General features: G+C 38.3%; 1 protein-coding gene across 3 annotated transcripts in view; it reads left to right on the forward strand.

The window, feature by feature from the left end:
- The window catches only part of TBL1XR1 (transducin beta like 1 X-linked receptor 1), a 107,947-nt gene extending 86,508 nt beyond the window's left edge, over positions 1-21,439 (forward strand). The window contains exons 3-16 of one of the 3 annotated variants that reach the window (XM_030455994.1): positions 740-842; positions 2,520-2,665; positions 4,115-4,334; positions 6,022-6,154; positions 6,357-6,498; positions 6,787-6,850; positions 6,951-7,048; positions 8,702-8,762; positions 9,967-10,088; positions 10,552-10,626; positions 13,026-13,153; positions 13,334-13,499; positions 14,357-14,458; positions 16,005-19,085. In XM_030455994.1, coding sequence (XP_030311854.1) covers positions 785-842; positions 2,520-2,665; positions 4,115-4,334; positions 6,022-6,154; positions 6,357-6,498; positions 6,787-6,850; positions 6,951-7,048; positions 8,702-8,762; positions 9,967-10,088; positions 10,552-10,626; positions 13,026-13,153; positions 13,334-13,499; positions 14,357-14,458; positions 16,005-16,031 — 1,542 coding nt within the window. In that variant the 5' untranslated portion in view covers positions 740-784 and the 3' untranslated portion in view covers positions 16,032-19,085. Of the gene's footprint in view, positions 1-739; positions 843-2,519; positions 2,666-4,114; positions 4,335-6,021; positions 6,155-6,356; positions 6,499-6,786; positions 6,851-6,950; positions 7,049-8,701; positions 8,763-9,966; positions 10,089-10,551; positions 10,627-13,025; positions 13,154-13,333; positions 13,500-14,356; positions 14,459-16,004 lie in introns of all 3 variants that reach the window. The other 2 variants (XM_030455995.1, XM_030455996.1) reach the window with 2 other exon arrangements.
- The last annotated feature ends 5,981 nt before the right edge of the window (positions 21,440-27,420 follow it).

The raw sequence follows: 27,420 nt of genomic DNA on the forward strand, positions 1-27,420 counted from the left end.
CTGATGTGATATTTTCTTGCTAAATATTTACCATTAATAAAATCAAGGGAAAGTTGTGTGTTTATATATCCATCAATATTTTAAAAGCAACGATTGAAAGTGTAGAGAAATAGTACTAAAAATGCTCTTTTTACAGCGTGTCTCTAATCTCAAGTATTCGTTTTGCAAAAAGTAAGCATACAGCTGAGGTCTTTTCTGATTTTTAATGGAAATAGCTGGACTTTCTTTGAACAGATACAGTGTTATATCCCATACTGCACCTTTTTACTAGAGCAGGAGTACCTGAAAATTGAAGGAATTAGAAAGTAAAAGTGGGAAATGGCCTGGGTACCAACATGAAACCAAGTTCTTGGTCTTTGTTAGCCAGGCAGAGAGAAATCCACAGTTTGAAGAATGTGTTCCATAGCAGTATTGTTGGTTAGATGAAACCCACTTGGTTATTTCTTTTGACACCTGTGATTGAAAATCTTTTTAAATTATGGTATTAAGGTTCATAGTTCTCCAGTCCATACCAATCTGCATTCTTTGAGAATGCAGCCCTTCAGTATTTAATTTACCAGCCTTTAAGTTGTGAGTTGACAAATCTCTTTTTAATGAACACAGTAGACTTCTTTGCATTATAAAATAAAATAATTGTCTATGCTGCCAGGGAGCTCTGTACTTTATAAATACAACATTTGTTGAGAAATTTATTATCATGTACTAAAAGTATTTAACTGATCTATTTCTTTATTTTCAGGGTTGTGTCCTTTGTTGTGACCTCATGGTTTAACTGGGAATAAAGATGAGTATAAGCAGTGATGAGGTTAACTTCCTGGTATATAGATACTTGCAAGAGTCAGGTGAGTTTTTCTAATTCTGGTTGTTAACAATAAATGATTTACTTGGTATTCATCTGCAGCTGGCTTTAGCAAGGGCAAGACTCATTTATTTATTTTGCCAGGAGCCATGTGACTCTGTCTGAACTGATTCTTAGTGTTTCTTCTCAACAAATTAATTCCTGCCAAGTTACCTTCTGTAACTTAATCAGATTCAGCCATTTGGAGTTTTCAGATGGCAGTCACCTAGCTAAGAAATCAGTTGATTGCTAGAAATGCTTTTTCTCAGGAGATGACTTTTATCTACAGTGACAATGGCATTTGCAGCATTTTCTCTGGGGCTCCTTGAAGCAGAAAAAAAGATGACCACCAAAATACTGGGATTTTACTGTGCTGTCTGGAAGCGATGGTGTTCCTGCAGGCTGGTCTTAACATGGCCCAATTCCTTTCCTATATGTGACTTCCTACAGCAGATAATTGCTGTAGGAATTTCAAAGGAAGAAGTGGTTGCTACTTTGGAAGTAGCCTAAATGCAAGTAAGCAGATGTTTTTCAGGAATGACTCTTGGATTCTCAGAAGCTTCCCTCCTTGCAGGACACTTTCCTGGACGATTTTGTCCTTCAGTGCCAGGCTTGCCTTCCTGTTGCTTCTTAGGAGGAAGAGCAAGAGACAGATAAATATTGTCAAACTTGAGAACAAACTTCAGGCTTCTTGAAAATGCATTTGACTTATCCAGCATCTGTCTACTGCTCATGAACTTCCCAAACTGAGACTTAGAGGCAGAGGAAGCAATGGTGAATGACACAGTTTTTCAGTCTCTGCTTGACAGAAGAAGGCAGAAACTCATTGTTCCTCCTGAGTTTACTGAAAACTATTACAGGTTCTTATCCCAGTTGCAGATTGCTTTTTTGACAGAAGCCAAGCTTCAAAATTGCTTTATCTTTATCTGAAAGTTTGTAGGCAGCTTCCTAGTTACCTGAAAGAAAACAAAACAAAAAAACCAAAAAACCAAACAAAAGAAAAACCCAAGCAAGGAAACAAAGAATAAAATTATATAATTTAAGAAACAGCTTGGTGACAGTAAACTTAATGTCATGAAACAGCTATTTTTCTCTAGGTTAAATTTGCCTTTTCAGGGTAATGAAATAATACCAAGCAAACACACCAGTGCTGCACCATACCCTGCTTGCTACTTCCTAATCAGTGCATGATACTCATTTAGTACCAAAACATCCACAGTTGTAACCACAAAGTGAATTCTGTTCTGCATACAGATCCATTTCACTTCCATGGGTGACAAATCAGTGAGTAAAAAATAACCAGCACATCGTAGGGTCTCGCCTTACATGTATTTTATTAAATACTATATGTGGAACTAATATATATAAATCTTCAGAATAAATATATATATCTATATTAAATCCTATTGCAGATTGCATTTTTGTATTTTTATATTTACCCCTGCTACTGATGTAATAATTAATAAATGTAATGTTTATATAAAAAATAAGCATTTGTCTTTTTGTATGTTTAAACTAGAAACATGTAACTGTAACAAAAGTGTTTTGATAAGTTTTTTTTAGTTCATAAGTGTTCTATTTGTATAGCTTGCTTAGATTTGTGGAGAGAAGATCCTACAGTAGTCTGGCAAGTAATATTGTCTGTCTGTAAACAAATTCTGACAGTTTGCCTTTTCTTTAGGGTTTTCCCATTCAGCATTTACCTTTGGTATAGAGAGCCATATCAGCCAGTCTAACATAAATGGTGCTTTGGTGCCACCAGCTGCTTTGATTTCCATCATCCAGAAAGGTCTGCAGTATGTAGAGGCAGAAGTCAGTATTAATGAGGTAAGGAGGCTTTGCCTACAGGAACATCATGTCCTTGCTTGCAGAAAGCTTGATTGTTAGTATTTTTCTTAACTTTCTTGTATCCTATTTATTTACTTTTACTTCAGATTCCTCACTGCTGGTGTTCACCATGACTCCAGTGGTGGAACCAGAATGGAGTGACATAACTGGGTAGGGGTTCTGCCCAGTGCAGCCACACAACACCAGGCACATGGTGTTCTGGCTCATTGCTTAAAGGTCCGTTGGCTATAGAGTTTTTACTCTAATATAATCATGTAGTAAATCCAGACATGTGCAATAAAACAGTGACTGAGACAAGTAACCTCTTAATTTTTACTTTCCTAGACGTGCAGTAGGGAAGTGGGAGAGTGCTGTGCAGCTCTGGTTTGGGTGATGTGTCATTATAATGAAGTAATGAGAGCCCCAGGGCAAGGTTTCCAAATAGAGAGAGGGTTTCAATTTGTGGCAGGAAGAATAAAGGTATATGCCAGTTTGCTTTTTGCCTCTGCTGGCTAATTCATCTTGAGCAGGATCTATTAAATTTGATGTTTAAATGGTTATTCCAGCAGTACAGAAAGCTATGTATCTTCCTGCCTGAGGCTGCAGAGCCCCATGATTTCTGTTCTCATTTATGCTTGGAAGGTTAGCAGCCTTTGTACGTGTCAGTTATATTGCAGAAGGAAACAGGTGGGTTTTTTTTTTTTCACTAATTGTACTTTCTTTCCAGTCTCCCTTATGTCTTCTTGGATGTGTAGTTTTCATAGTCCCAGTGAAGCAAAAGCTTTCCCTTAGGAAGCCTCAGAAAAAGAAAGCAAGTGATTGGAATAGAAGAAGGAGACCCTATATTTATCTCGAGGAATCCTTTTTGCTCCTATAAATAGATCCTTACAAAGCCCTAGAATATTTATACGGGTATTTTTAACTTGGTCTTGTCCATTTCAGGGTAAAATTCTTACTTGTTGTTTGAAAGTATGCCAGCACTGTTTAAAAAAGGGAAGAAAACCAGTCAACTCTCCAGATAATATGTTTATGGAAAGTATTAGTCTTAATATGATAGAATAAGTTCACAAGGCAGTGACCTGACTTACAATGTTTGCAGCTCTTCAAACAAACCATTAGATGTTGTTGCAGCCACTCGTGTTTGAAATCATATTCATAGACAGCTTGCAGAACTTTTTGCTTTAGCAGATGATTTAGCAACTTCAAAGCCTGTAACTTTAGATACCAGAAGCTCTGCCAGAGTCCTGTGGTGGCTTTTTTTGCACAGTTACCTTGACCGCTTAACTTCAGACTAAAATCCCAACCACGACAGTGATGAGATACCACTTGTAAACTCTTTTATTGCATCAAATCAAACATTTGCTTTAGTTTTCCTTGGAATTTCTGCCCATAATGTTAATTTGTACTTGGTGTTGTCTTTTTCTGTTCTTTCCCTCTGCTGTAATTCAGGATGGTACCTTGTTTGACGGTAGGCCGATAGAGTCTCTCTCACTGATAGATGCTGTAATGCCTGATGTGGTACAGACAAGACAACAGGCCTACAGAGATAAACTTGCACAACAGCAGGCAGCAGCTGCTGCAGCTGCAGCCACCACTAACCAACAGGGATCAGCAAAAAATGGAGAAAATACTGCAAATGGAGAAGAGAATGGAGCACATACTATAGCAAGTAAGATGAAACAGAAATGACATCCTCATGTTGCCATCAGACAAACAGTCCTATCTCTCTTGTGGTAAATCCTGACTTAACATCAGTGATACTTTAAACGTTGAAGAGGCAAGATTAAGTTTAGACATCAGAAAGAAATTTTTTAATTTGAGGGTTTAATTTAATGATGAGACACTGGTACAGGTTGCCTAAGAAAGTTGTGGCTGCCCCCTCCCTGGAAGTGTTCCAGGCCAGGTTGGATGGGGCCTTGAGCAACCTGGTCTTGTGGGAGGTGTCCCTGCCCATGCAGAGGGGTTGGAACTGGATGAGCTTTAAGGTCTCTTCCAACCCAAACCATTCTGTGACCTTAATCCATGCCAATGTCCTTTCCTTGGCACTGATCATAGTGTGAGCCAGTAGGTGAGGAGGTCAATGTATAACTCTTCAGCTTGCAGAGGATGGGTGATCCTTGAACAGATAGCATCTCACTTCTTACTGTCCCCAGTTTGATATTTGGAACTGCAGCAGAAGGTGCATCATAGTTGTGAATTTTTAAATTCAGAGTATTTCATTGCCAGCACTGCTCCTGTTCCATCATGGGAATGTTCCTGTCAAGCTGTGTACAAGTTTTGCATCTTTCATTCTAATATATAGTAAATAAACTTGGAAATACAATCTTTGCCATAAGAAAACATGCTCACTACTTTAAAAATCTCAAAAGAATATGTACTTGTTAACTGCCAACGGGATAGAGTGAACTTAAACTTCATCCCTGAGTTAAATGTGATGTTCCAGCAGCCCCTGCTGGCCGGTACACCAAATTATACCAGCATTGATTCTCCTTTAATTGAAGCAACTTTCTAATAGTCTTTTGTTTTCTTGCCTGTACAAACAGTGGCAGAAACCCTTAATGTTAAGTAGGAGAAGTGAGACAGTTGGTTTAACTACAGTGAATAAATTCAGAGCAGGTGAATTTAAACTCAGCATTTAAACTCAGTGTGAATTTATTTTTAATAATAGAATGGTAGCTGGCAAGAAAACTGTTTTGACAGTTGAATTACCCCTAGTAGGTTGTACAGAACAATATGGATTCAAAATTACATCCACAGAAAAAGCTGCATATGCCACAATTCCACAGTAACTGCTGAAGCAGTTAAAAGGAGCTGTATTACTGGTTTATGGTATCTCCAAATGCTGTTACATTAATTAAAACCATTTTGTAAACAAAGTGTCTGAGATGTAGTTTAAAACCTATTTACTGTTGGAGAAAAGAGAGCTTTCTGAAAACAAATGTGTCATAAATGTGTTTTTAAAGCACAAGGTAGACTAATAACATACTGTTCTGTGCAGTATCATTCCTGCAAAAATGTGAGTACTTTTAACATCAGTGTTTGGGTTTTTTTTTATCATAGGAAAAAAACCCCAACACTTTTGGGCCTCAGTTTTGAAGTTTCAAAGTTTAGTCCTTTTGGATGTGGAGGTTTAGAAAGGCTAAGAGCTTTTTCACATTTTTGAAACTTGCTATCTGTTTACAGTACTTCATAAACGTGAACATGAAAAATAAAGGGATGTGACTGTTTTGTCAAACAGTGGTCAGTGTGAATAGATCGTTATGCTCATTCCAGAAGAATATCAGCCATACAGTAATTTCAGTGTGTTGTCCCAATATATTAAAGTCCACCTCTCTCTGCTGTTTCCCATAATGCAGATAATCACACAGATATGATGGAAGTAGATGGAGATGTTGAAATCCCTCCCAACAAGGCAGTGGTGCTGCGTGGCCATGAATCTGAAGTATTCATCTGTGCCTGGAATCCCGTTAGTGACCTTTTGGCCTCAGGGTATGTGCGTTACCCACCTGTGTACATAATAATTATAATTATAATTAACTCTGTGAGCATACCTTACCTAGGGTGCTGGTAACAAAACAATACTTACCCCAACTTCCTCTCCATCAAATGCTTTTGCTGTCTTGAAAGGAATTACCTTTTTAGATGGGATGAGTGGGGAGAAGAGGGTGTATTCTCATTAACTGTTCTGTAGATCTGGAGATTCGACAGCACGGATATGGAACCTCAGTGAAAACAGCACGAGTGGCTCCACGCAGCTGGTACTTCGACACTGTATACGGGAAGGAGGGCAGGATGTCCCCAGCAACAAGGACGTGACATCGCTGGACTGGAACGTAAGTAGAAATGGCAGGGCTCACAGTGCTCTGAGGAAGTTGTGCTCAGCAAGGTTGCAGAGTCAAATTTTAACTTTCAGCAGCTGAACATCCACAGCTCCCCAGGTGTTTCTGGTTGTGAATCGCATGGTAATTTCTTGTGTTGCACTTCAGGGATGTCTTTTTAATAAGTTGTAGTCGGTTATGTAAATCTTAAGCAGATGTATTCTACCTGAAGTTTGCTTCATGCTCTTTAGCTTTTAGTTGTACAGTAAAAATATATAAATAAAATAACCTTTTTGCTGGCAGAGTGAAGGTACACTTCTAGCAACTGGGTCGTACGATGGCTTTGCGAGGATATGGACTAAAGATGGTAAGTGAAGTTTTTAATTTCCAGTATATTTTTCCTGTATTGTGGCTCGCAGCATAGTTTTTTATTTTTTTAATGTATTTATATCAATATAAATTTTCAGGTAATCTTGCCAGCACCTTAGGGCAACATAAAGGTCCTATATTTGCGTTAAAATGGAACAAGAAAGGAAACTTCATTTTAAGTGCAGGAGTGGACAAGGTGAGATGATCTTTGCTAAAATTAAAATTCTTTCCTTCACCATTATAGTCTAATTGTAAGCATAATAGCAAAGCTATAGAAAGATAGTAAATTAAACTTAAGGCATGGGATGTAAATATATATTAAGAAAGAACTTATTATTCTAGCTCTGTTTCCTTGTGTGTTTTAGTAGCTTGTTGAGAAATTCTAATTTATTAGTTTTTAGTGACTCAGGATCTTTTCCCAGTTAGATTAGTGTAAGTTGGAAAGTCATTGCTTTGAATGTAGGTACATTAAACCTCTGTAAAACTGAATCATCTAAAATTCAGTGAAATACTTTCTGCAAAGCCTCAGAAAAAAAACTGTGCTGGAGGAGTAGGCCCAGGCTGCATTGGATATCAGTCAAGCCTGAGAATGATTAAAAATGTTATAGCTGGAACATAAGCAAAGTCAATATATCTGACTGGGAAGGTGCCACAAGTGTAATGCCATGAAGTTCATTTTATAACTATGTTTTCTTTCATGTCTCTAAACAAATTTAGAGTCACAGGGTCTTTAAATTAAAACCTTTGTTAGTGTGAGAGATTCTGTGAATGGTAGGAAGGGCACATGGTGATGAATAGACTTAAGATTAATTCAGACAGTAAAAAGTTTTCCCTCTGTAACTGGTTCAAGGTGCAGAAGCAAACACAGGGTTTCTTTTAGTGAGACAGGCAAACTACAAGCTCAGTAAGACAGCAATCCACAGTCTGAAAACTGGCAGTGTTACTGTAAAGTAGTAGATATTCTCCTGTATTTGGTATTTTGTTTCCAACACACGTTTAACCTCTTTTGCTTTAGTGCTCAGCTTTATAAATGCTGGAACACAAAGCATGGAAAGGATGAGTTTTTTTCTTTTGGCAGCTATGATGGCTTATGCCAGTTTTTAAATCTTTGTGGAGGTACAGCTTTAATTTGCAGAAAAATATTCTGGAAGAGCTTTGCTTCTGTCAATAAAACTCCTTGGACAAAGTAACCAAGATTATAATTTGAAAAATATTCCACATTAGACCCTCCTGATTCTTTTCCATAAATAATTTTGTGTGGTCAGTTCACACTTCCACATCAGTGTTAGAATTTTCATTGAGGTAGGTCAGGAATATTGGCATAGAATATAGAGGTGAGAGAGAAACTAAGTGTGTTAAGTAAGATTTCTTTCACCAGAAAGCTATCAGGATTGGCAGAAAAAAACTTGGAACAAAAGTACACCCTTAAATTGAATCTCTCATTTTTAAGTATGAGACTTACTGTTTATGTAAAGTCCTCCTTAGGGCCAACTGAGTATTTGAAACTAGGAATTAAATATACAAGTATTTGAAGTTAAGATAGATGTATGGAGTAGATCACAAGACTATAAATAGAGCTAATTAGCTATCTATTTAATGCTTATTTATAAAATATAAAAGTCCACCCTTCTTCCCTCCAGACCCCAAGATGTTGTGCTAAACACCTTTTTAATATTACATGTTGAGGATCTCTTCTGCTGTCTGTACATCTACAATTTCCTTATGTACTGAGTTAAATGCTAGAAATATATAATCAGGAGGAGGCTTGGGCAATGGGGAGTAGGCTAGGCAGTCTGATGCATGTGAATTTGCACAAGTTTGTTTATTGTTTTTTATATGTTTAATACAGACCACAATTATTTGGGATGCCCACACTGGTGAAGCCAAGCAGCAGTTTCCTTTCCATTCTGGTAAGTCTTTCTTGTATTCATTCAGGATTGTCATCAGAAAAGACAATAAAAGGTGTTATTTATTTAATAAAACTGTGAAGAAAACAATTGGAAATTTGTGGATCTTATTGACACTGTTTTAAAGTCTTGCAGTCTTGGATACTGAATCCAGTGTTTGTAATTTTATGAATTTTGCGAATGAAAGCAAAGAATTGTTTGGATTTTGTAACTTTACAACTCACAATTCTCCTGTGAAAGTCACACCAGATAATCCGAATATTGCTGACTTTCAGTAACACAGTGGAAGACAAACCAAGTGGGTGGGCTAGGAGGGATCTGTGTTTATCAACCAGGGACTGTGTTTGTCCTCTCCCTGCTACAGTAATCCCAGCCCTGCATCCCATTGTTCTCTGCTGCCTGCTCTGCTGTCCCCAGTTTGTTTGGCCACAACCCAGCTGAAAGGCTGTTCACTGCCCAGCTGGGATGAGAGGGCAGCCTTTCAGGAGGTCAAACAAATTGCTCTGTGGGCAGTGCTGTGCCAGCCTGCCAGAATCAGCTGGAAAATAGAATAGAAAGGATGACAAACATCACTGAAGGGCGTTTAAAAAATGTCCCGTTTCCACTTTTCATTCCACTCATGCTACGTTTCCAGTGGCATGACAACAATCAAAACCATCAGTTCTTGATTTACTCAAAGCAATTCTGTGTGCTGTCTGCCATAAAATATCTTGGCTTGACCAAATGGAATATGTCACCCATGATTAAACTTCAAGTTGCCACACCTTATAATGCTGAAATGAAGAAAGAAAATAAATCATTACCTTTCCCTGCCATGTATGAGCACGGGCAGGGATTGTTAGTGAAGATGAGCTTGTGCATGACCATTTGTTAAGATGTGGGAACCTGTTTCCCATGCTGGTTCTTGAGATTTATTTTTAAATGACTTAACTGCAGCTTATTGTCTTGCTGCAACGTCTTCTGTCTAACTTATTTCAGATGTTTTCCGTATTTTAATCAACTTCTTAAATTTTGTTTCATTTTTTCATCTAAGTCTGGTTTTGACTGTGTTTCTCGTGTTCATAGTGTTTGATTATCTTTAGAACTGCTTTAAAATTAATGGTTGCTTCCTGTTGGCATTTATTCTAAGGTGGTGCATGCTAAATTTGCAAATCATACCCCTGCTGAATTCATACCATAGTTCTGAATATTTTTCTTTTTCTTTTAGCACCAGCATTAGATGTTGATTGGCAGAGTAACAACACATTTGCCTCTTGCAGTACAGACATGTGTATTCATGTCTGTAAACTAGGACAAGATAGGCCCATCAAAACCTTCCAGGGTCACACAGTAAGTGTTGGAAAACTGGGGGTTACTGTATGGGATTTCTGTTAATGAGAGATCGGGGTCCTAGTATACTTGCAGTGGACAGCACTTGTGTAATGGTTGTTCTTAGGCAACAGGTCTAGATATTTAGTTAAGGTCATGTGGTAATTGCAGTCCCTGTCTTTATTAGAATGATATTCACTCCTCTGTGCAGCTTTTTTTACCAGTGACAGGATGGCATAACAAAAGTGAGCTTTAGAAGAAGAAACATGGTGACTTCAGTATTGTGTAAGAGCATGCTTAGGAAAATGTGATGAGGAGGTAGCAGAAAGTTGTTGTTATTGAAGGCAAAGCTGGGAATGGAAATTAAATGTTAAAATGCTGACAGTTATACAGATACTCAGAACTGCTGTCCAACTTTATTTTCGTAAGCTGTCATTTGTAATGGAAGTGAAGACTCCAACTTACTCTCCCTGTTCAATTTTAGAATGAAGTAAACGCAATCAAATGGGATCCAACTGGTAACCTTCTGGCATCCTGCTCTGATGATATGACTCTAAAGGTAACAGGAGTTCTGGTACTGCTCTTGTCTTTGCAGGGCTCAGGAGTGCACCATTACCTCACCAATCCAGCAGTATCACCTACTTCTCATGTCATCTAATGCTTGTTCTTTATAAATATAACAAGATGAGGCAATCCCAGCAAATCTTGGTTAATCAGAGCCAAGCTTTGGTCCAGGGAACTTATTACAAGCTGCCACCCTGAGACTTGGAACATTATTTATTAGGTGCTTTTAGCTGTTTACAGAATCAGGTCATTAATCATGAAGCTGTCACACTTGATTGTTGGTTTTGATTAAATGGAAGAGTTGAGAGGTGTAGTACATACCAGAATGTATGTGTTATGTTTCCTGGTTTTCTAGCTCCTTTCCCAGTTTTCTTGTTCTCTCCCTCTTTCTAGTCAAAGTCTTTGGTGTATTTTTTTTCTCAAGAGACTGTATACTCCATGGTTTTTCCAGTTCAGCAGTTGTTCTACAGTTCTCAACTGCATCTATGTTTTTCCTCCAAATAACTCATAGCAACCTGCTTTCTTGTACAGTTGGGGCAAACTTGTGAACACAGAGGCTACTCTTCATATGACTTCAAGATGCATTAGAGTTCCATGCCAGAAATACCACCAGGATAGCTGGACTAAGAGAAATGAGGTTGTTCATGCCTGACAGACTGGTGCTGTTTCTGCTTTTCCATTACTCCCATACTGCATCATATTTAGTGGGTGTTTAGCACTATGTTGAGTAAAGTTTTAGGAAATGTTTCTGTATGTTGACAGCACTGTCCTGCTAGTAACCCTTGGGACAGTTAATTTCTGTCTACTCAGAGACAGGGAATGACTGAAGGAGTAGCCAGATGCTGCCTCCTGTGCTGGCACACAGTCAGGCACTTGCAATGCAAACCACTTTGTCTAATTGTAAACATCTTTAAGCATTAAGCCTCCAGTCTGATGCTAGATGTTTAGACTTTGTTAGTCAACAGTGCCTGGCACCAAGGAAGAACAATTCCTCCTTTCCTAAGTGTCTTAAGTAAAATGTGATTAGTAAACCCCTGAGAGCATCCCTCCTCCTCCTTTGGTAATGGATGGAGTCAAAATAGGCAGCTACAGTTGGGTATTTAATACTTAAGCAGCTCAAACTCAGGTGAGATGAACTCCAGTCTAGAGCTGAAGCTGTTGCTACAGCATCTCAGTGAGTAGAGAGAGGACAGCTGGGAACGTGTCACTGTTTGTGGGCTTGGGCAGCTCAGGCAGTTAACTTCTCAGTTGCTGTTTTGATTTCAGCTCTGTGGAAAGAATTTAAAATTTTGTTTAGGATGAGCTGGAACACCACTTGCCTGTACATAATGCTTCACTAATCACTTAGGGATTGCTTGCTTTTCAGTGGCAGTAGGAAGGGATGTCAGGTTTTGAAGCATATGGAAGGTGCCTGTTTATTTCTTTCTCTTGAGATGCTAACTTGGTATTCTCTAGGCCAGATAATATGCACTCTTTTCTGTACTGGTTTTGGGAAGAAAAGCTAGATTTTGATCAAATCAATTTAAACTGGAAATAAAATTTTAATTCTGTCTGCACATTGAAAATCAATTTTCCCTTCAGTGAGGCACCAGTTCTGAAGAGGGCCATTTATTTAAACCTACATCCCAATTGCATCTTAAACACAGCTGGATTTAAACATGATCCTGTTAGCTTTTTCTAATAAATGTGAGATAAGAGCACTACTAAACCAGGTATCATTAGAAGAAGCATTCCAATATTAACTGCTATATCAAGTTTCATGTTGGGAAAAAAGTATAAAAGCCTTCCAAAACCCTTCTGTATGCAATTCAAACACCTAATAGAATGAAGTTATTTTGTTTGAAGGTTATCATACAGGAGTTCTAAGGAACTCCTCCTTTGTATTAAGTACTGAACCAACACCTGGCTATACAAATCCTAATAAGCCAGGAAAACGCCAGGATGGTTTTTGCAGTATGCACCTATAGCTTTGTATGAAAACAAAGAATGTCTCTGCTGTCCTTTTGCATCGCTCAGTCTGCATAACAAGAAGTTCATTTAAAAATAGGACTGTGATATTTTGTCAGCTACGACACAAACACACACATATTGCTCTTCTCATTTTAGCATCTGTTGTCATCCCTGCACTTTTCAAGGGGCTTAAAGTTAACACATGTGAGTTGGTTTCTATAGACAGAACCTTTATTACTCATTAACCCATCAGGTACTTAAAGCTCAAAGAATGGAGGATACTGGAATAATACTTGTTGTAATTACTCTAGAAACTCAGCAGGAATAGCAGATATTTTCAATGGCCTAAAATGTAGCAGTCAGGCTGCAAACGATAAAGTTTTAAAATGTATTTTAGTACAATATTATGCTAAATGTCTGTGTTTTCTGTTGTTTTTATCATAGATCTGGAGTATGAAGCAAGACAGTTGTGTTCATGATTTACAAGCACACAACAAAGAAATTTATACTATCAAATGGAGTCCTACAGGACCAGGAACAAATAATCCAAATGCCAATCTTATGTTAGCAAGGTACTGTGTAATCCTGTTTTTAAATGCCAATTAAGCATTACTTTTACTTCACTCTAAATATGTAAAAGTTCACAGAATGTTTTGAAGCATGTAGAATACTGTATGATATTACAATTATATTAGAAGCAAAAAGTATATTAAATTGAGATGTAATTAATCTGGTTTTTTTTTCCTTGACAGTGCATCCTTTGACTCTACTGTTAGGTTATGGGATGTAGACAGAGGAATTTGTATTCATACTCTGACAAAACATCAAGAACCTGTGTACAGTGTAGCTTTCAGTCCTGATGGCAGGTACCTGGCCAGTGGCTCCTTTGATAAATGTGTGCACATCTGGAATACACAGGTAGAGCTCTTCTGTCTGTCTAGAAGTTTGTGGTTTGGTCTTTTTCATCAGTCCCCTTCCAACCTTTGTTGTTCCATCATGTTTTCACCACAAAGAACTCTTCCCTTGCTCATGCAGTGATTCACTTTAACTTTCTTCTAAGGTTACTTCTGTTAATGGATGTACATTTAATTTCTCTTTTTGAGTGCCTGGCTATGGTGAAGGAATAATTGTCTTTGTAGTGTCTTAGGAAAAAAAACCCGAACAAATCCAATTAAAAAAAACCCACCAAAAAAGCCCCAACTAAACGTAATAAAATGTATTCAGTGAAGTGTCTGCAGTGACATGTTGCATCCAGAAATTGTGTTTAACTCTGAACTTTAAACTCCTGATAAAATAGGTTTGCTGTGAAAATGTGATAGCTATTTCATTGGATTTCTCTGAGAAACAAGAGAATGTAAAGTGAAAGAAGATGATGACAACATGTTTCAACATAACTTTCTGAGAAAAGACACTATTACTGTTATTTCTGGTGCAAGAAAGGACTGATGAGAATGAAAGTCTAAAGACCTTGTTGTTAGACAAGATGTGATCTCTGGCTGCTGGGAATTGGATATCAATTTTTGAAAAACTCATTTTAGTAACTGGAAGGTGTCATGAATATCCCTTTTTTTTTTCTGTAAAGCACAAGATCAAGATGCAATAATTGTGTTGGTCACATCCTTTCACACAGTGTTGAGATTGTCCATGAGTTTAATCTGAACCATTTCCACTGTGGATTTCAGTTTGTAAAAGGAGTGGAGAATTTCACATATTGTACAAATTTTATTGTTTGTGTGGATTTTGTTATATTAATTACATGTTTTGTCCCTTTTTAGACAGGTGCCCTAGTCCACAGTTATCGGGGAACAGGAGGGATTTTTGAGGTTTGCTGGAATGCAGCAGGAGACAAAGTTGGAGCAAGTGCTTCAGATGGTTCAGTAAGTGTAGCTTGACTTGTATTTGGCATTCTAACAACACGTATCTTTTGGAAATCTTTTGACTTAAAATGAAGACAAAATTTCCTTCTTTAGCTGAAGTTTAATACAGCCAGCTTACATCTAGATTTTCACATGTAAAGGTTCTGTAATGTTGAAAGGAGAAAATATCTTTATTCCAGCTTAATGCAGTGTTGTTCTAAACACTCCAAAAATCTCGGAAAGGAAAATGCCTCCATTTTAAGTTTTCTGTCCCTGCTGTGGCTTGACATGGAAATGTGTTCATTTGGGCAGGTCTTTTAATTATAGTCTGGAATCAAGTTCGATTTTGCCTGCTTGCCCTTTTTGTGTGAAAATGTTCAGTGTAGGTGATATTATTATAATGCATGATAGGAACAAGATGTCTTCTGCATTGCATTCAACAGAAAGAGCAGCAAAACTGAGATCATAATGAAAAAGTTCCTAAAATGACAGGAGTTATATGTAAATACCAGTCTGCCTACATTGCTTAGAAGAAGCAGGGAATAAAATTGTACATTTAGTAACCATGAATGCATTCTGTCATCTCATAGTAATGTGTTGCAGCATCACCTCCTAGCCCTTCTGACACTGTCCTGTAAAGTATTGCTGTAAAATACTAACTTGCAGTTCTTCAGAACTGTAGTCACTGTTTTTCTTTTCTTAACACCTCTTTTGCCATGGTTTTAAGAGAAAAGAGAGCCAAGGGAAAAGCAAAATTAGAACAAAATGGGTGTAATAAAGGAATTGAATATTTTAGCTTAAAATAAGAAACATCAGCAAAAAGGAGTCCTGTCAGCTTTGTAGCCCAGAGTCTCAGGCACTATCTAAACCAGGTGCCAGAGTGTTCTCCTGTCCTGCATGCTCCAGTACTGCTAAGCAACATTGCTTTGTTGGAATTCAGAACAGAAAGTAGGAAATTCAGAATTTTAAGTAGACTAAACTCTAGAGAATTAATTGAGATTGGTATTTCATGTGGCTTTTCTCTTAAAAGCATAGATGGTATCATAAAAAGAACAAAAGCTCAAGGCATATCTTGCTGTCATTCCACCCTAGGTGCAGTGAAACCTTTCCAGTCTTCCAGTTAATTAGACCCAAAGAGCTAATTGGCTTTCATTTACTTTTTGCTGTTTTAAAAATGTTGGATTTGTTTTGTTTCAAGTCGTTGGCAAGTGAAAGCGCTTCTCAGCCCCTGGGTTCTAAATATACTTACAGCTCATAATAACGAAGCAAACAGAGGCACATTTGAACTGTTTGACTAAAAGTGTAGCTTTTAAGTGATTGTATTTACTAGTTTCTGGAACAGAACTAGAAAATTCACTGCTTTTTAATAGTCTGATATTAACTGATGAAGCAGTAGCCTTAGTGCGGGGTCTGGCTGGGTACTCATAACCAAAGTGCTCTCCTGGTGATTCCCCTCAGCTCAGTTGTTAAGAGCCAAAGCTTGCACAATGAGTCCTGGATATTTCAGACAGAACTGTGGAGTCTGGTGCAACGTGATTTCTGTACCTGTGTTTCTCTTTCTTTACAGGTTTGTGTATTAGACCTCCGGAAATAGCGCTACTAGTTGGAAGCCATGGACCGACTATGAATGTGTACATAGCCAAAATGACTGTCCCTGACCCATGTACTGCTATAGTCCCAATTGAACCATGGCCAGTCCACTACAGCCAAACGTAAAAGAAATATATACATATACTGTATATAACAAAAAAAAAGAAAAAGAAAAAAAAAAAATTACACCCTGAAGAGGATGACAGAGTTTTGTCACAGCTTGTGAATCCTGTTCACCAAGTGCTGGAATCTGCTGTGCCCCAAAATAACGCTTAAAGGTTTTGGATATGAAAAACAGAAGAGAGAGAGAGAGAGAGAGAAATATACAAGAGCAGACCCATATACATACCAAATTCAGAAGATACTAATGGCAGCCTTCATTACCCCTTCCTCCCCCTTTTAAATCCATAACAATGGATTGTGGGGTATTTTTGTTTTCCTTCTCAGTAGTTGAACAGTTTGTGTGTACAGAGAAAATGGACTTACAGAAATCTGCAGCAGTAGTTTTTTTTCTTTGCTTTTAAACATTGGGTTTTCTGTTTTGTTTTGGTTAAGTTTATGGATGCATGAAGTAAGGGAGTGAATTAGTTTCTTGTTTATGTTCTTTTCACCTTGGGAAAAAAAAAATGTTCCTTTGAAACATATTTTAATGCATTCTTTGAAGAGGTAGATTGAACCTGATGATGTTTGGTACATTTTGTGGCTCCCAGAGCACAATTTTGTGAACAGAGGGAGGGTGGAAAAGGGATTATGGAGAGAGAAGAAAAAAAAAAAAAATCCTTCTTCGAGGCGTGGTATTTCATGTCCTCCTCATCTACAAAGTATGACAGTAATGGGTATAATACTATGTTTTGTTTTCTGGAGACATGGCTGAAATGCAGTAGTTTCTTATTTGGGACATAATTCTGCCAAACTGAAGAACAGAAGGGCACAAAATTACAGAAATGAAAAATACAGAGATGCAAAAAAGGAGGAAAAAAAAAAAAAAGAAAAAAATAGGAAAAAGGAAAAAAAGAGGAAAAAATGCATCTTCTGTTGCTTTAAGACTATAGCTACAATATGGTTAAATTGTGCACTATTGTGAAAAGGAGCAAAGTGTAGCTGGGGGATTGTTTTTAAGAGGTTAAGATCTTTCTGGACAAAGGTTCATGCCACAGCTTCTCTGAGAGTTGCCCATCATTATTTGTAGGAGCTTAGATGTATAATTGTAACCAAACTCCAGTATTAAAAGTATCTCATGTAATTTTTCTTTATTAAAATAAAACCTTTGGCATATATTTGATAACTGCCATTAAAAGGCAAAATGTTTACTACCTTAGATTTAAAAACAAACAAAAAAAAATCTTAAACAGAGGACTTGCTTCAAGTTTATTTTAATAGCAGTGATTCAACTTATTTAAAAGATGAATACTTGCACTAATTTCCCTGCTGCTCCAGTCCTGCAGTTTATTGTATCTTGTGACTACATTTTTTTCCAAATATAGGGTAGGTGTAAGCTGCTATTTTTTTAATAATCACTACTATATAGTGTCTTTTACTCGTTTACAATATCAAGTATTTTTCTTACAATGACAGATGTATATGGCAAACCTTTTTCTGCTCATGTGTTTGAAGTATACTGATAGTGATTTTATTTGTAAATGATAGCATGAGGTGGTGTTTACGCGTAGCTGAAAAGGTTGCATCATGTCTTGCATAAGATTCCAAGACTGTAAATTTATAAAAAGAGAGGTTGTCAGATTTATGTCACAGGCATTTTACTTAAGAAATGGTTTATATTACAGAGCTTTGCAGAGTTACCAGTTTTATAACACTATTTCAATCACAAATAATTTTGTGGCTTATGATTGCTAGTCTCTAACCTTTTTTTTTTAAAAAAAATTTTTTTTTTATTTATTTTTCTCCCCTCCAAGTTAGATATAAATTGATTTAATTCAGATAATGCAGCTTTGACATTTTAACCACATTGATTTCTGCTATTTCCAAGGAATAAACACGACTTGAAGCAAGTCTGAGTTTGGCTAAGGTAGGGTAGCAATTTGCCAGTGGTAAAGAGAAGTCAACAGTACAGACTTTATATAAACCCCAGGATTATAATACTATCATACACAGCATTTAAAACCAACAAAAAATCATATCCATAGACAGTCATCTGTGGTGGTTCAGTGCCAGCTATTTTTAGGGTTTTGGAACATATTAGAGATGTTTAAAGCAATTACCCTGTGAGTAACAATATGTAGGAAATCTGTTATCTTGAGTGTCTGGCACTTGAAATATTGCTTTTATTGCTGGAGGTCCATGACTGTGGCTGACCTCTGTCATTTAATGAAAAAAAAAATAAAAAAAGAATTCTGTGCAATAATTTTAAACTGTGCTCCCAGGAATAGACACAAATGTTTTGAGTATGTTTAAGCTGCATTTTTTGTTTAGCAATGCATTTGTCAATTGCACTGAATTTAAATCTGAAAGTCAGAAGTGATTCTTGATAGTACTTTTGTATTTTAATATGGACAGTTTATCCATTTTCATAAAAGTTATTGGATGATTCTTTCAGCCAATCTAAACAATTGTGGTGGAATTCTGTGACATAGCTGCAAAATCATACAGCCATGTTTTAGGGTATTGCCATTTTCCTCTTTCTCAGTCATCAGCTGTTTTGGTTGTAATTCTAGTTGCTTAAGTATAGTATCACGTATTCAGAAATAGATACAACAGAGCTTCAGTAGCACAGGTCCAGGGTTTCCAGGTGCTTGAAGCACAGTCCAGCAGGGAGGTCAGAGCTGGTGTTGAGTGCTCTGGACGTGCAGGCTGAGACCCCCGAGCTGGTGTTGATCAGCAGTGCCCCACGGTAGTGGAGTGATGCCAGCTTCCCCTCACCAAGGATCTGGCCAATAAGGTATTTTATTGTTGTCCTTGACTAGCATGCCACAGTGCTGCTCCTGCTCACGCCTCTTCTCCCCTCTTGTGTTAAATGCTTGCATGCAAGGTGTGCTAGGTTCTGTGATTATGTGAAGAAAAAAAAGAAAAGAAAAAAAAAACCAACAACGAAACACCCCCCCCCCCCCCCCAAAAAAAAAAAGAAAGAAAAATTAAAAAAGAGAACCATGACATTAATTATTATCTTTTTTAGCACAAAGACCTCGGATTGAATAGTGAGGTAGAGGATCCAAATTTTCCCTTAATTGAGTATGCCAAAAGTCAGTAAGACCCTAACTTCCTATAAACACATGCTTAGTCTTGCATACCAGGTAATTCTGTTGCACCTCTTTTCCAAGAGTGAAGGCAAAGTGTGCATAAGCCTTTGCATACATCAGAGTTCCTATTTTTTTCCAGTTTAACATGATAATGGGCAAATTTCCAAACAGAATAAAAGGAAGGGGAAAAATTGGGCTCAGAATTAATGATGGAATAGGAAATGAACTGCTCGTCAGTTTGCTGTCTTTCTATGCATCCATCTCAGAATCCTGTTTCTCATTTCTGTGTAATTAGGTCCAGGTTTCTGTAGAGTTCCTCTTTTTCTATTTTTACTTTACCTTTTTCTGCATTTTTAAATTAATGTAAAGATTCCCAACCAGTGGACTTTTTAGTGTAGTTAAGAGAATATCTAGGTCCTCATAAAAGCTTTTTTAGACTCTTTGTAATGTTGATAAACTCAGTTTATTCTGGGACTACAATTGTGCAGGGTTATTTAGTGTGTCTACTAGATGATTGGAAAACTTATATGAAACACTAAAAGTGCCTCTTTTTCTGAGTTGGGTGGAGGGAGGTAATAGTTACCAGAGTCAGAATGACATGGCATTTTGAAGCATGTTTCTTGATTTTATGACACTTTAAATGCATCTTGAGAGAAAGGCCAAAGATTTCTACCAATTTTAATTAATTTTCATTTAAAAAGCACTCCTTTTTCCTTATACTGCTTACCTCATGCTAGGGTATTTAATGGGACATTGTACCTTTGAAATGTTCTTTGTGTTTAGGAAAAAGAAGAGGTGGCATAGGGCGGTTGTGCCGCTTTGCCTGTGGAGCATCCTCAGCAGCCGATGATGCGGTTGGTTCTGCTGAATGAAGGAATTTAATTAAACTGGCAGACTGGGTTTTTCAGCTTGTAAATACAAGGTTGTATGTTTTTTGTCTGTTTAGTGAAGAGGAGCCTTGGGACCCGATTTTTTTTTTTTTTTCCAATCTTTACTTGACCAGAAATCCCATTGTGTTTCACTTCATGAGAAAACCTTGCCAGAATAATCATAGGAGGCGTTGGATCTGTAGGTAAAAAGGAGACATCTCCCTCGATCCAAGACTCCCTTTGGCTTCAGGGAGGGTTTTGCCAGAGCAGGGCCTGCCGGCTTTATCCCGGTGTTCCTTTTCATTGACAAGCCTGATAGCTTCTCCCTTCACCAAGTCCTGTAGAGCCATTCCCCAGTGGGATCAGTTTCACACTCTCCAGAAGTCTGAAGAAAGCAGAAGCAACATTGTGGCATGTTAGAAGCAAATATGGCTTCAGGAGACAGCAGTAAATCTCCATCGAGATCCCTGACATTTTCCATAGGGAGAAAGCCATGGAGCAGTCTTCACTTCTCCCTCTAGAGAAAGCTCTGAAATACCACGTTCTATGAAAGTGTGGCTGTCTTCACTGTCAGTCTGATGGAAGGCAGACAAACCAGGAAAATCTGCCCTTTCTTAGGGATTGCGGATTTAGTGTTAATAGTGCTTCAGATCAGTAGTTTTGAGTACATAATTCGCTTTCTCTGCCTTTAAGTTTGAAGCTTGACAATAACTTGAGGCATGTTTTTGTTTCGTTTTCTTTTTTTAAATAATCATTCATTTTTACTTCATAATGTTTTTTGACATTTGTGGGTAAATACAAGAAAACAGTCTGCATGTTGTTGCTAGTCCAGTGTACTTTGCAATCTTGTCCTCAACAGACTGCAGTGTGCAGAACAGTAATTCTAGAATACAAAAGTAATTTTCTCTCTCTCCTGACATTGACATTGTAGTTGTAATGGTTTCATTTGGAGTTACAAATCCTTTGGGTCTAATTCTGTGAGCCTACCTATAGCACTGGATTAAAATGTCTGCATCATTTCTTCAGTTATCCAGTTAAATTACAACTGTTGTAAAAGTGTAAACCAGCCCATGACAGTTTTTTGTACTTGTTTAAAGGACTTTTATTGTTCAGTTTTCATGATTATTGTCTAAAGAAGACTGATATAGATGTTCTATACTGTCCTGGACCATGTTAATTACACTTTATGATGTATTTTGGTTCTACGTCACAATGATTTGTCCCCAAGGCCCTTATATCCCTTCTAGGCACATTTTCTGTTGCAGTTTCCCTTTGCATTGTATTGCTTTGACAACTGTAATTTGAATCAGATCTGAAAGAGGTCCAGAATAAAATATATTTTGATATTACGTTGGCTGAATGTAATTTTAAATGCTTGGTGCTGAAGATTTACAGATGATTTCACTGGGGAAGTGATGGACTGGAACACAATTTTTAATATTTATTTTGGCACGGTTTCCCATAAGATAATGTGTTAGCAGCAATGGGAGGTACCTTGTACAGCTGCATGCTCTTTGCCAGCACACAGGAGATCCTCTGAAAATGGTGGAGCTGTCTTTGGCCACCTTTAACCCCCATGTGTTTGATGTAGGCAAACTCAGTTTGCTCATGGGCGTTTTACATGCTTCATCATCTCCTCACCCAGACACTTGTGGAAGAGAACCGAGTCTGGAGGCACTCACAGCTACACCCCAGCTGTTCAGAAAACCTTGGAGGTTTGGGAACCAGCTCCTGTGTGCCAATACATTCTCATGTCAGAAGGGTCTGTTCTTGCAGAGGAATTCACCTGTATTACAGAAAGGAACATGATTTGTGCTACTTTATCTCAGATATTTGAATCTGATTAGATTTACTCATGAAATACCATGCATCCATAGTGATGTCTTAATTCTTTTAGAATTCTGGGTCATGTCACAATACAGGAGAGTGAACTCAGATGTTTTCAGTGTTGCTTGAACTTCAAGGTCAAATAACTGCTTTTGCATGTAGCCTATATTTGTTTTAGTATAGTTCAAAACTAAAGCTTTCTTATTTCAGTAATGTTGCCAAAGTCCATGTACTTCAATATGTTGAAACTCACTGCTGAAAAACATGCATAACATTGAAAATGGAGGAGAGGCTGTCTTACAAGTGTAAAACCAGTCTTGGATTCCCTTTACCTGGAGCCTGAGTGCACTTCAGGATTTCTCTGTCATTTTTTGAATTTTGAGAGAGCCGTATTGAAGCAATTTCATGGTTATGAGGCAGACTCTACTAATTGCATGATACAGGCAGCTTGTTTGTCTTTAGATTTCATTCGTGCAAATCTTCCCCTCTAGAGTATGCCCAGCCTGAGACAGAGGAGCCACAGAGAGGTGTCACAGCTTATCTGTGTTACACTTGCAAGGAAGTGATTCCCACCTCTGTTCTGTGGGGAGGAAACTGTTGCAGGTAGGTGCACTGTGCTATTACTGCCCAAGTCTTCATTTGACCTTCATTTAACCCTCATGCTCTCACAATCTGGGTTTTGTAGTTCTGTAGGAACTTGTGATCTCAGGTATTCATAAAATCCATATTCCTTACCTTAATAGAAGTCTGAAACAAGAGCTTTGATGTCATCACAGCACAGCTATAACAGAATAATAATTTAGGAGGAATTAATCAAGGTTCTGTAGAGAATGATGGTGCCCCAGTTAGTACAACTTGTCCTTAAGGAAAGCTGACCCAAGAGATCTGCAGTGCAGAGGCTTGCTTTTTCATTTGACTAACTGAAAATTGGTACCCTAAAGGACAGTTGTTTTAAAAGGACAGGTTTTCTTCATATACTTAATGTTCAGCTTCCAGGTTCATTCTTCAGAAAACAAGATTTTGCTCTTACACAAATGTCAAGAAGTCTCAGTAGAGGTCAAGTACTTTTCAACAGAGTATTTTTTTGTTTCCACAGAGATTTTCTAATTTTTTCTAGAGGCCCAGAACCCTGATTTCTAACATGAGAGAGCCTCTGCCTTTTGAGCTTTTTCAATTATAGTTTCTTGAACATTTCAAGACTTCACTGGACTTGACCACAGTTTGTATTGAGTGTTCTCGCCCATCAGAGAATGGAAGACCCTTGCTCACAGCAGTGCTAAGGGAAAATTTCCAATTCCTTTCCAGTTTCCAATAAAGGAGACCTAGGGCAACACTTCTGAAAAAAATGGTGGATGAGTTTTCTTCCTGACAAAAATTTTAAAATCCAATAATTCAAAATAATTTTTCCCCTTCCCCTATACTGCAGTGCATATTCAACAACTCTAAAGCACTTTTTCTGTTCCTTACACGTTGCCTCTGCCTTCATAGAAAAACCTTCAGGCTCCATTTACTTTAATTTCTGTCTTTGTCCCATCTATTGACAAGGAACATCCTGAAGGCATGTGGCCAACCTTCAATAAATGCCAGGCACAGAGGCACAGGCAGGATGCAGTTCACCTGGACGTGGCTGTTGGTTCTCCAAACCTGTGTTGGGTCTTCACAAGCTCTTTCTTCCTCATGGAGTTGTGGTGCTGCATCATTTGCAGTTGGAAAAGCTGCTGGGAGCGTAGTGTCTGCTTGTTGTTCCACTTGAATGGCATTGTGGTTTTATAAGTATGGAAAATGACTTCTTAATGATATAGTAACCTTTCATTCCTAACACAGTAGGAGCCATAGTAGATTCTGACAGATATCCCTTCCTCTCTTGTATGTGAATCATTTTATAAGGTAGGAAATTCCAGCCTTGAGAAAATAGTGAAGAATTGCAATGACTGAGGCTTAGTTTACTTTTTAAGTTGTTACTTGAAAGTTTTGCAGCTCTTTCACTTTCTATTACAGCATCTCATCTATCTTCAGTTTGCTTGAGTACTGCAGTGAAGTCAGATGCTGATTAGGTGGATGGGAACAAACTGCTTTCTAGCTGTAAGTAATTTGAAACCAGAAGCCAATTCCCAAGGCAAAGAAATCGAGGTGTGGGTAGTTTGTTGCAGCTGCATTATTTGCCATCTCATACTCAATCAGTAAATCTTGCTATGTGTGCTGAATTAAATATTCTGTTATTTTATTTCATTAAATATTCCATTTCAGTTCAGTTCCTGCAGCTAATTTTACAGGAAATCATTCAGTATAGCTTTATTAGAGAGAACAAATTACAGTTCTGCACTGTGTGTTTTTAAAGCAGGGAAATACCCTGCTCAGCTCCCATTTGAAATGTCAGTGAAATAAAGGTTCAGTTTGTTGCTGTTGCCTGGACAGTGGCTCTGCTTCTGAGTTTGGGGTTTAGCTGTGTGATTTCTTCAGAGCACTAAAGGATGAAATACTTAATGACCCATTTATTTATTTATCTCCTTGCTTATTACTCTTTGCTTGGCTGGGTGGATAAATCATCTGTGTTTCCATAGTATGCTTTTCTTATTGCAGGTAAGTTATGCCTCTGAATTGGACAAGAAGTAATAAGGGTAAGAAATCTGTGCCCATGGAGCTCTGTCAGTTAGAGAACCAACCTGTTAGGGGGCTTTCCATTGTGGCTCAATCCCTTTTTGTATGTCTGGATACAGGAATTAGGACAATTCTGTCTCTCCAGCTTTTCAGACATTATATTCCACTTTATTTAGGAGAACTTTTGAATAATCAAGATCAAACTGAATACTTTTGGTTTTGGATGCTTTGCTTGAAGGTAATGGGTCATCAAATGATGAGGAAGGCTGAGGAGGGAGCAGACTGTGGTTTTGGGTCTCAAAGAGAACTCAGCAGGTGGAATGTGCCTGGTTCTGACACCTGCTCATCTGCTCTCAGAGGCTTTCCTGAGCAATCTGTTGCAGTTCTCTGAAGACTTAAATGTTAAAGCACTTTTCTGTCTAATTTAAATCTTTTTTGTTGCAATTAAAAACTTACTATTTTGTCCATCCGGAGTGCATATGGGGAGGGAAAGAAAAAGCTGTTTTGCTATTGTTTGCAGCAGCCTTTAAATATTTGAAGTCTGTTGTGTTTTTTCTTCTTTAGGTTAAACCATCCTCAGTGCACCTTAATCAACACCAGCTGCTCTTCTTGACAAACAATCTAATGAATACTGAAATAAGTATCTTGTTTATAAGAAATATGGTCTCTGGCATGAGTAAGGAAGAGGAGGGGGGGGAACTGTGAAAATGAAATACGAGTCCCAGTTTTGCATTTCTGCTATAATAAATAAAGACAATGGCTCAATCATTTATAGGTTTGTATTACTGATGGCCTAGCAAAGATGGGACCCCATTGTTCCTAGAAGTTTTACATAAACACCTTTTTTTCTTTTCTATAAGAATTCTTTTGTGCTGTTCCTACTTCCTGGTTTTCAGCTAGTGGCAAGTTCTGTTCAGAGTTGCCCAGCAGGTCCATGTCAAAGCTAGGAATAAAATTCCCTATCCTGGCCAAAGGCATTTCCCCCAGACTAGGACAGAGGACCAGGCTGTGGGTTGTTTCTCCCTGTGGTCAACACCTGGGACCACCCTCCCAAACCAACACTGCTACAAATGTCCCAGAAATAGTGAGAATAGGAAAGGACACCCTGGGAACTGGGAGATGTACATGATGCCTGCAGTGAAAGAGAACAGAAAAGTGAATTTAAGCCTAAAGTATTCCAGTGATCTGCTGATGCACTTTGTAAGAGTACAGAGAGAATTTTTACTGCTTTATATTAGACAAGAATTCAGGCAGTACATTTTTTTTAAAATCAATTAAAATATCCTTCAGTCAAGACTGCTTCTATCTTGTGGAGACCTACATATTCCTAATTTCTGACCACCCAGCTGTTTTATCTCCCGAAGAGTTTTTTTTAAATAGAGCAATGTTTCAAAGATTGAGAAACAACCAAATCTGTTGCAAACAAAAGGCTTTAAACACGTACCTCTTCTTAAAACTGGAGAACCCCAGACACCTGCAAACTAACCAAGACTTTGTTTCTCAGCTGAGACTGTGAAGAAATAATTTAAATTCAAATGGAGATTTTTGAGGGGAAAACTCTTAAGCTGTAAAGATCAATGACCTGAAACTTGTCTCAAGCACTCCCCTTAGCGGTCACAGCTGGCTGGAACCCTGACTACTGTGAAAAAAGCCCTTGGAAGGGCACCAGAGCGTGGCTTACATGATGCTTACATGGCATCTACCCGTCCTAGGTAACAGCCTCCAACACCTGTTCCTGGCTACAGGAAAGGTTAAAAGCTTCCAAAAAGAGAGATAGGGTTCCTCTCTCTAAGCTGCTTCTGCTCACTTGGCCTAAAAGGAAAACACTGCCTGGTTTTATTTTTCTATTTTTTCTCTTTGCAGAGGTGCAGGTAGCAGGATCTCCCAGCAGGTGGGATCTTGGACCACGTTTGTCCACAGCCTGATGTGTGCTGATGTTTCTGGATGTGTCCTTCAGTCACTGGGCACCTCAGGGTACTCTCGTGTCTCAGGGTGTGTGGGAATGACTGAAAAAGGGTGAAGAGGTACAGGCTGTACTTTCAGTATGCAGATCACTTCCAGCTCTGGGTTCTTACCTGCTCTGCTCTTGCAGAGCTCTTGGGAGAGCAGCCTGAACCTTAGGGGCCTGAGCACAGCTGCTGCTGTGGGGAGAAAGCCAGAAAAAAAGGCATCTGCTTTATCAGCCTTATTGAAAGAGAGATTTTAAGGATCCAACAGCCTCAGCAGTGGTGGAAGGAGGAGGTGTGTGCTGTATTCTCAGCTCCTTTCATGTCCCCAAGGAGAAGTGGAAAGTAGGAGAGGAGGTTTTATTAGCATTATTTTATTGCTACTGCTGAGCAAGAAGGATGTGCTATTTTCCCATTAGATTTCTGTGTCTCCACTACTTTCCAAAATTTCCTACTCCAGCTGGGACTGCTGCAGCAATGCCATACTAAGTACACAACAAGCTACAAGATATTTTTTTTTCTTTTCTCAGTGTTAGGGCAGTAATTGTGCTTTGTGCAGGCTCTGAAGCAGTCATGGGGCAAGAGCAGGAGCAGGCAGCAGAGTGGTGCAAGCCTTGCACTGCAGCAAACCTGCTGGGGAGTTGCTGCTTGCATGCAACCATCCAGTGTCCAGTTTGTGTTAAGTGCAGAGACAGGCTAAAAGCACAACCTGGTGTTGCAGTGATTTGTGTTATCTGAATTAAACTACAACTAGGAAACAGAAAAGTGCCTTGGAACGGGAAGTCAATAAGATGCAGAACATAAGTGGTATTACTATTTCCCATTTCTTGTAAGCCAGTTTACAGTACTTCCAGCCTTCCTTCTCCTCTACACAAAACAGCAGCCAGAAGAGTCATTAAAACTAAGATTGGATCCCAAGACTGACTGTAATTGAGATATTTGAATGATAGAAAAATGTA

This window comes from Calypte anna, chromosome 9 (genome assembly GCF_003957555.1).
Source record: "Calypte anna isolate BGI_N300 chromosome 9, bCalAnn1_v1.p, whole genome shotgun sequence".
Classification (NCBI taxonomy): domain Eukaryota; kingdom Metazoa; phylum Chordata; class Aves; order Apodiformes; family Trochilidae; genus Calypte; species Calypte anna.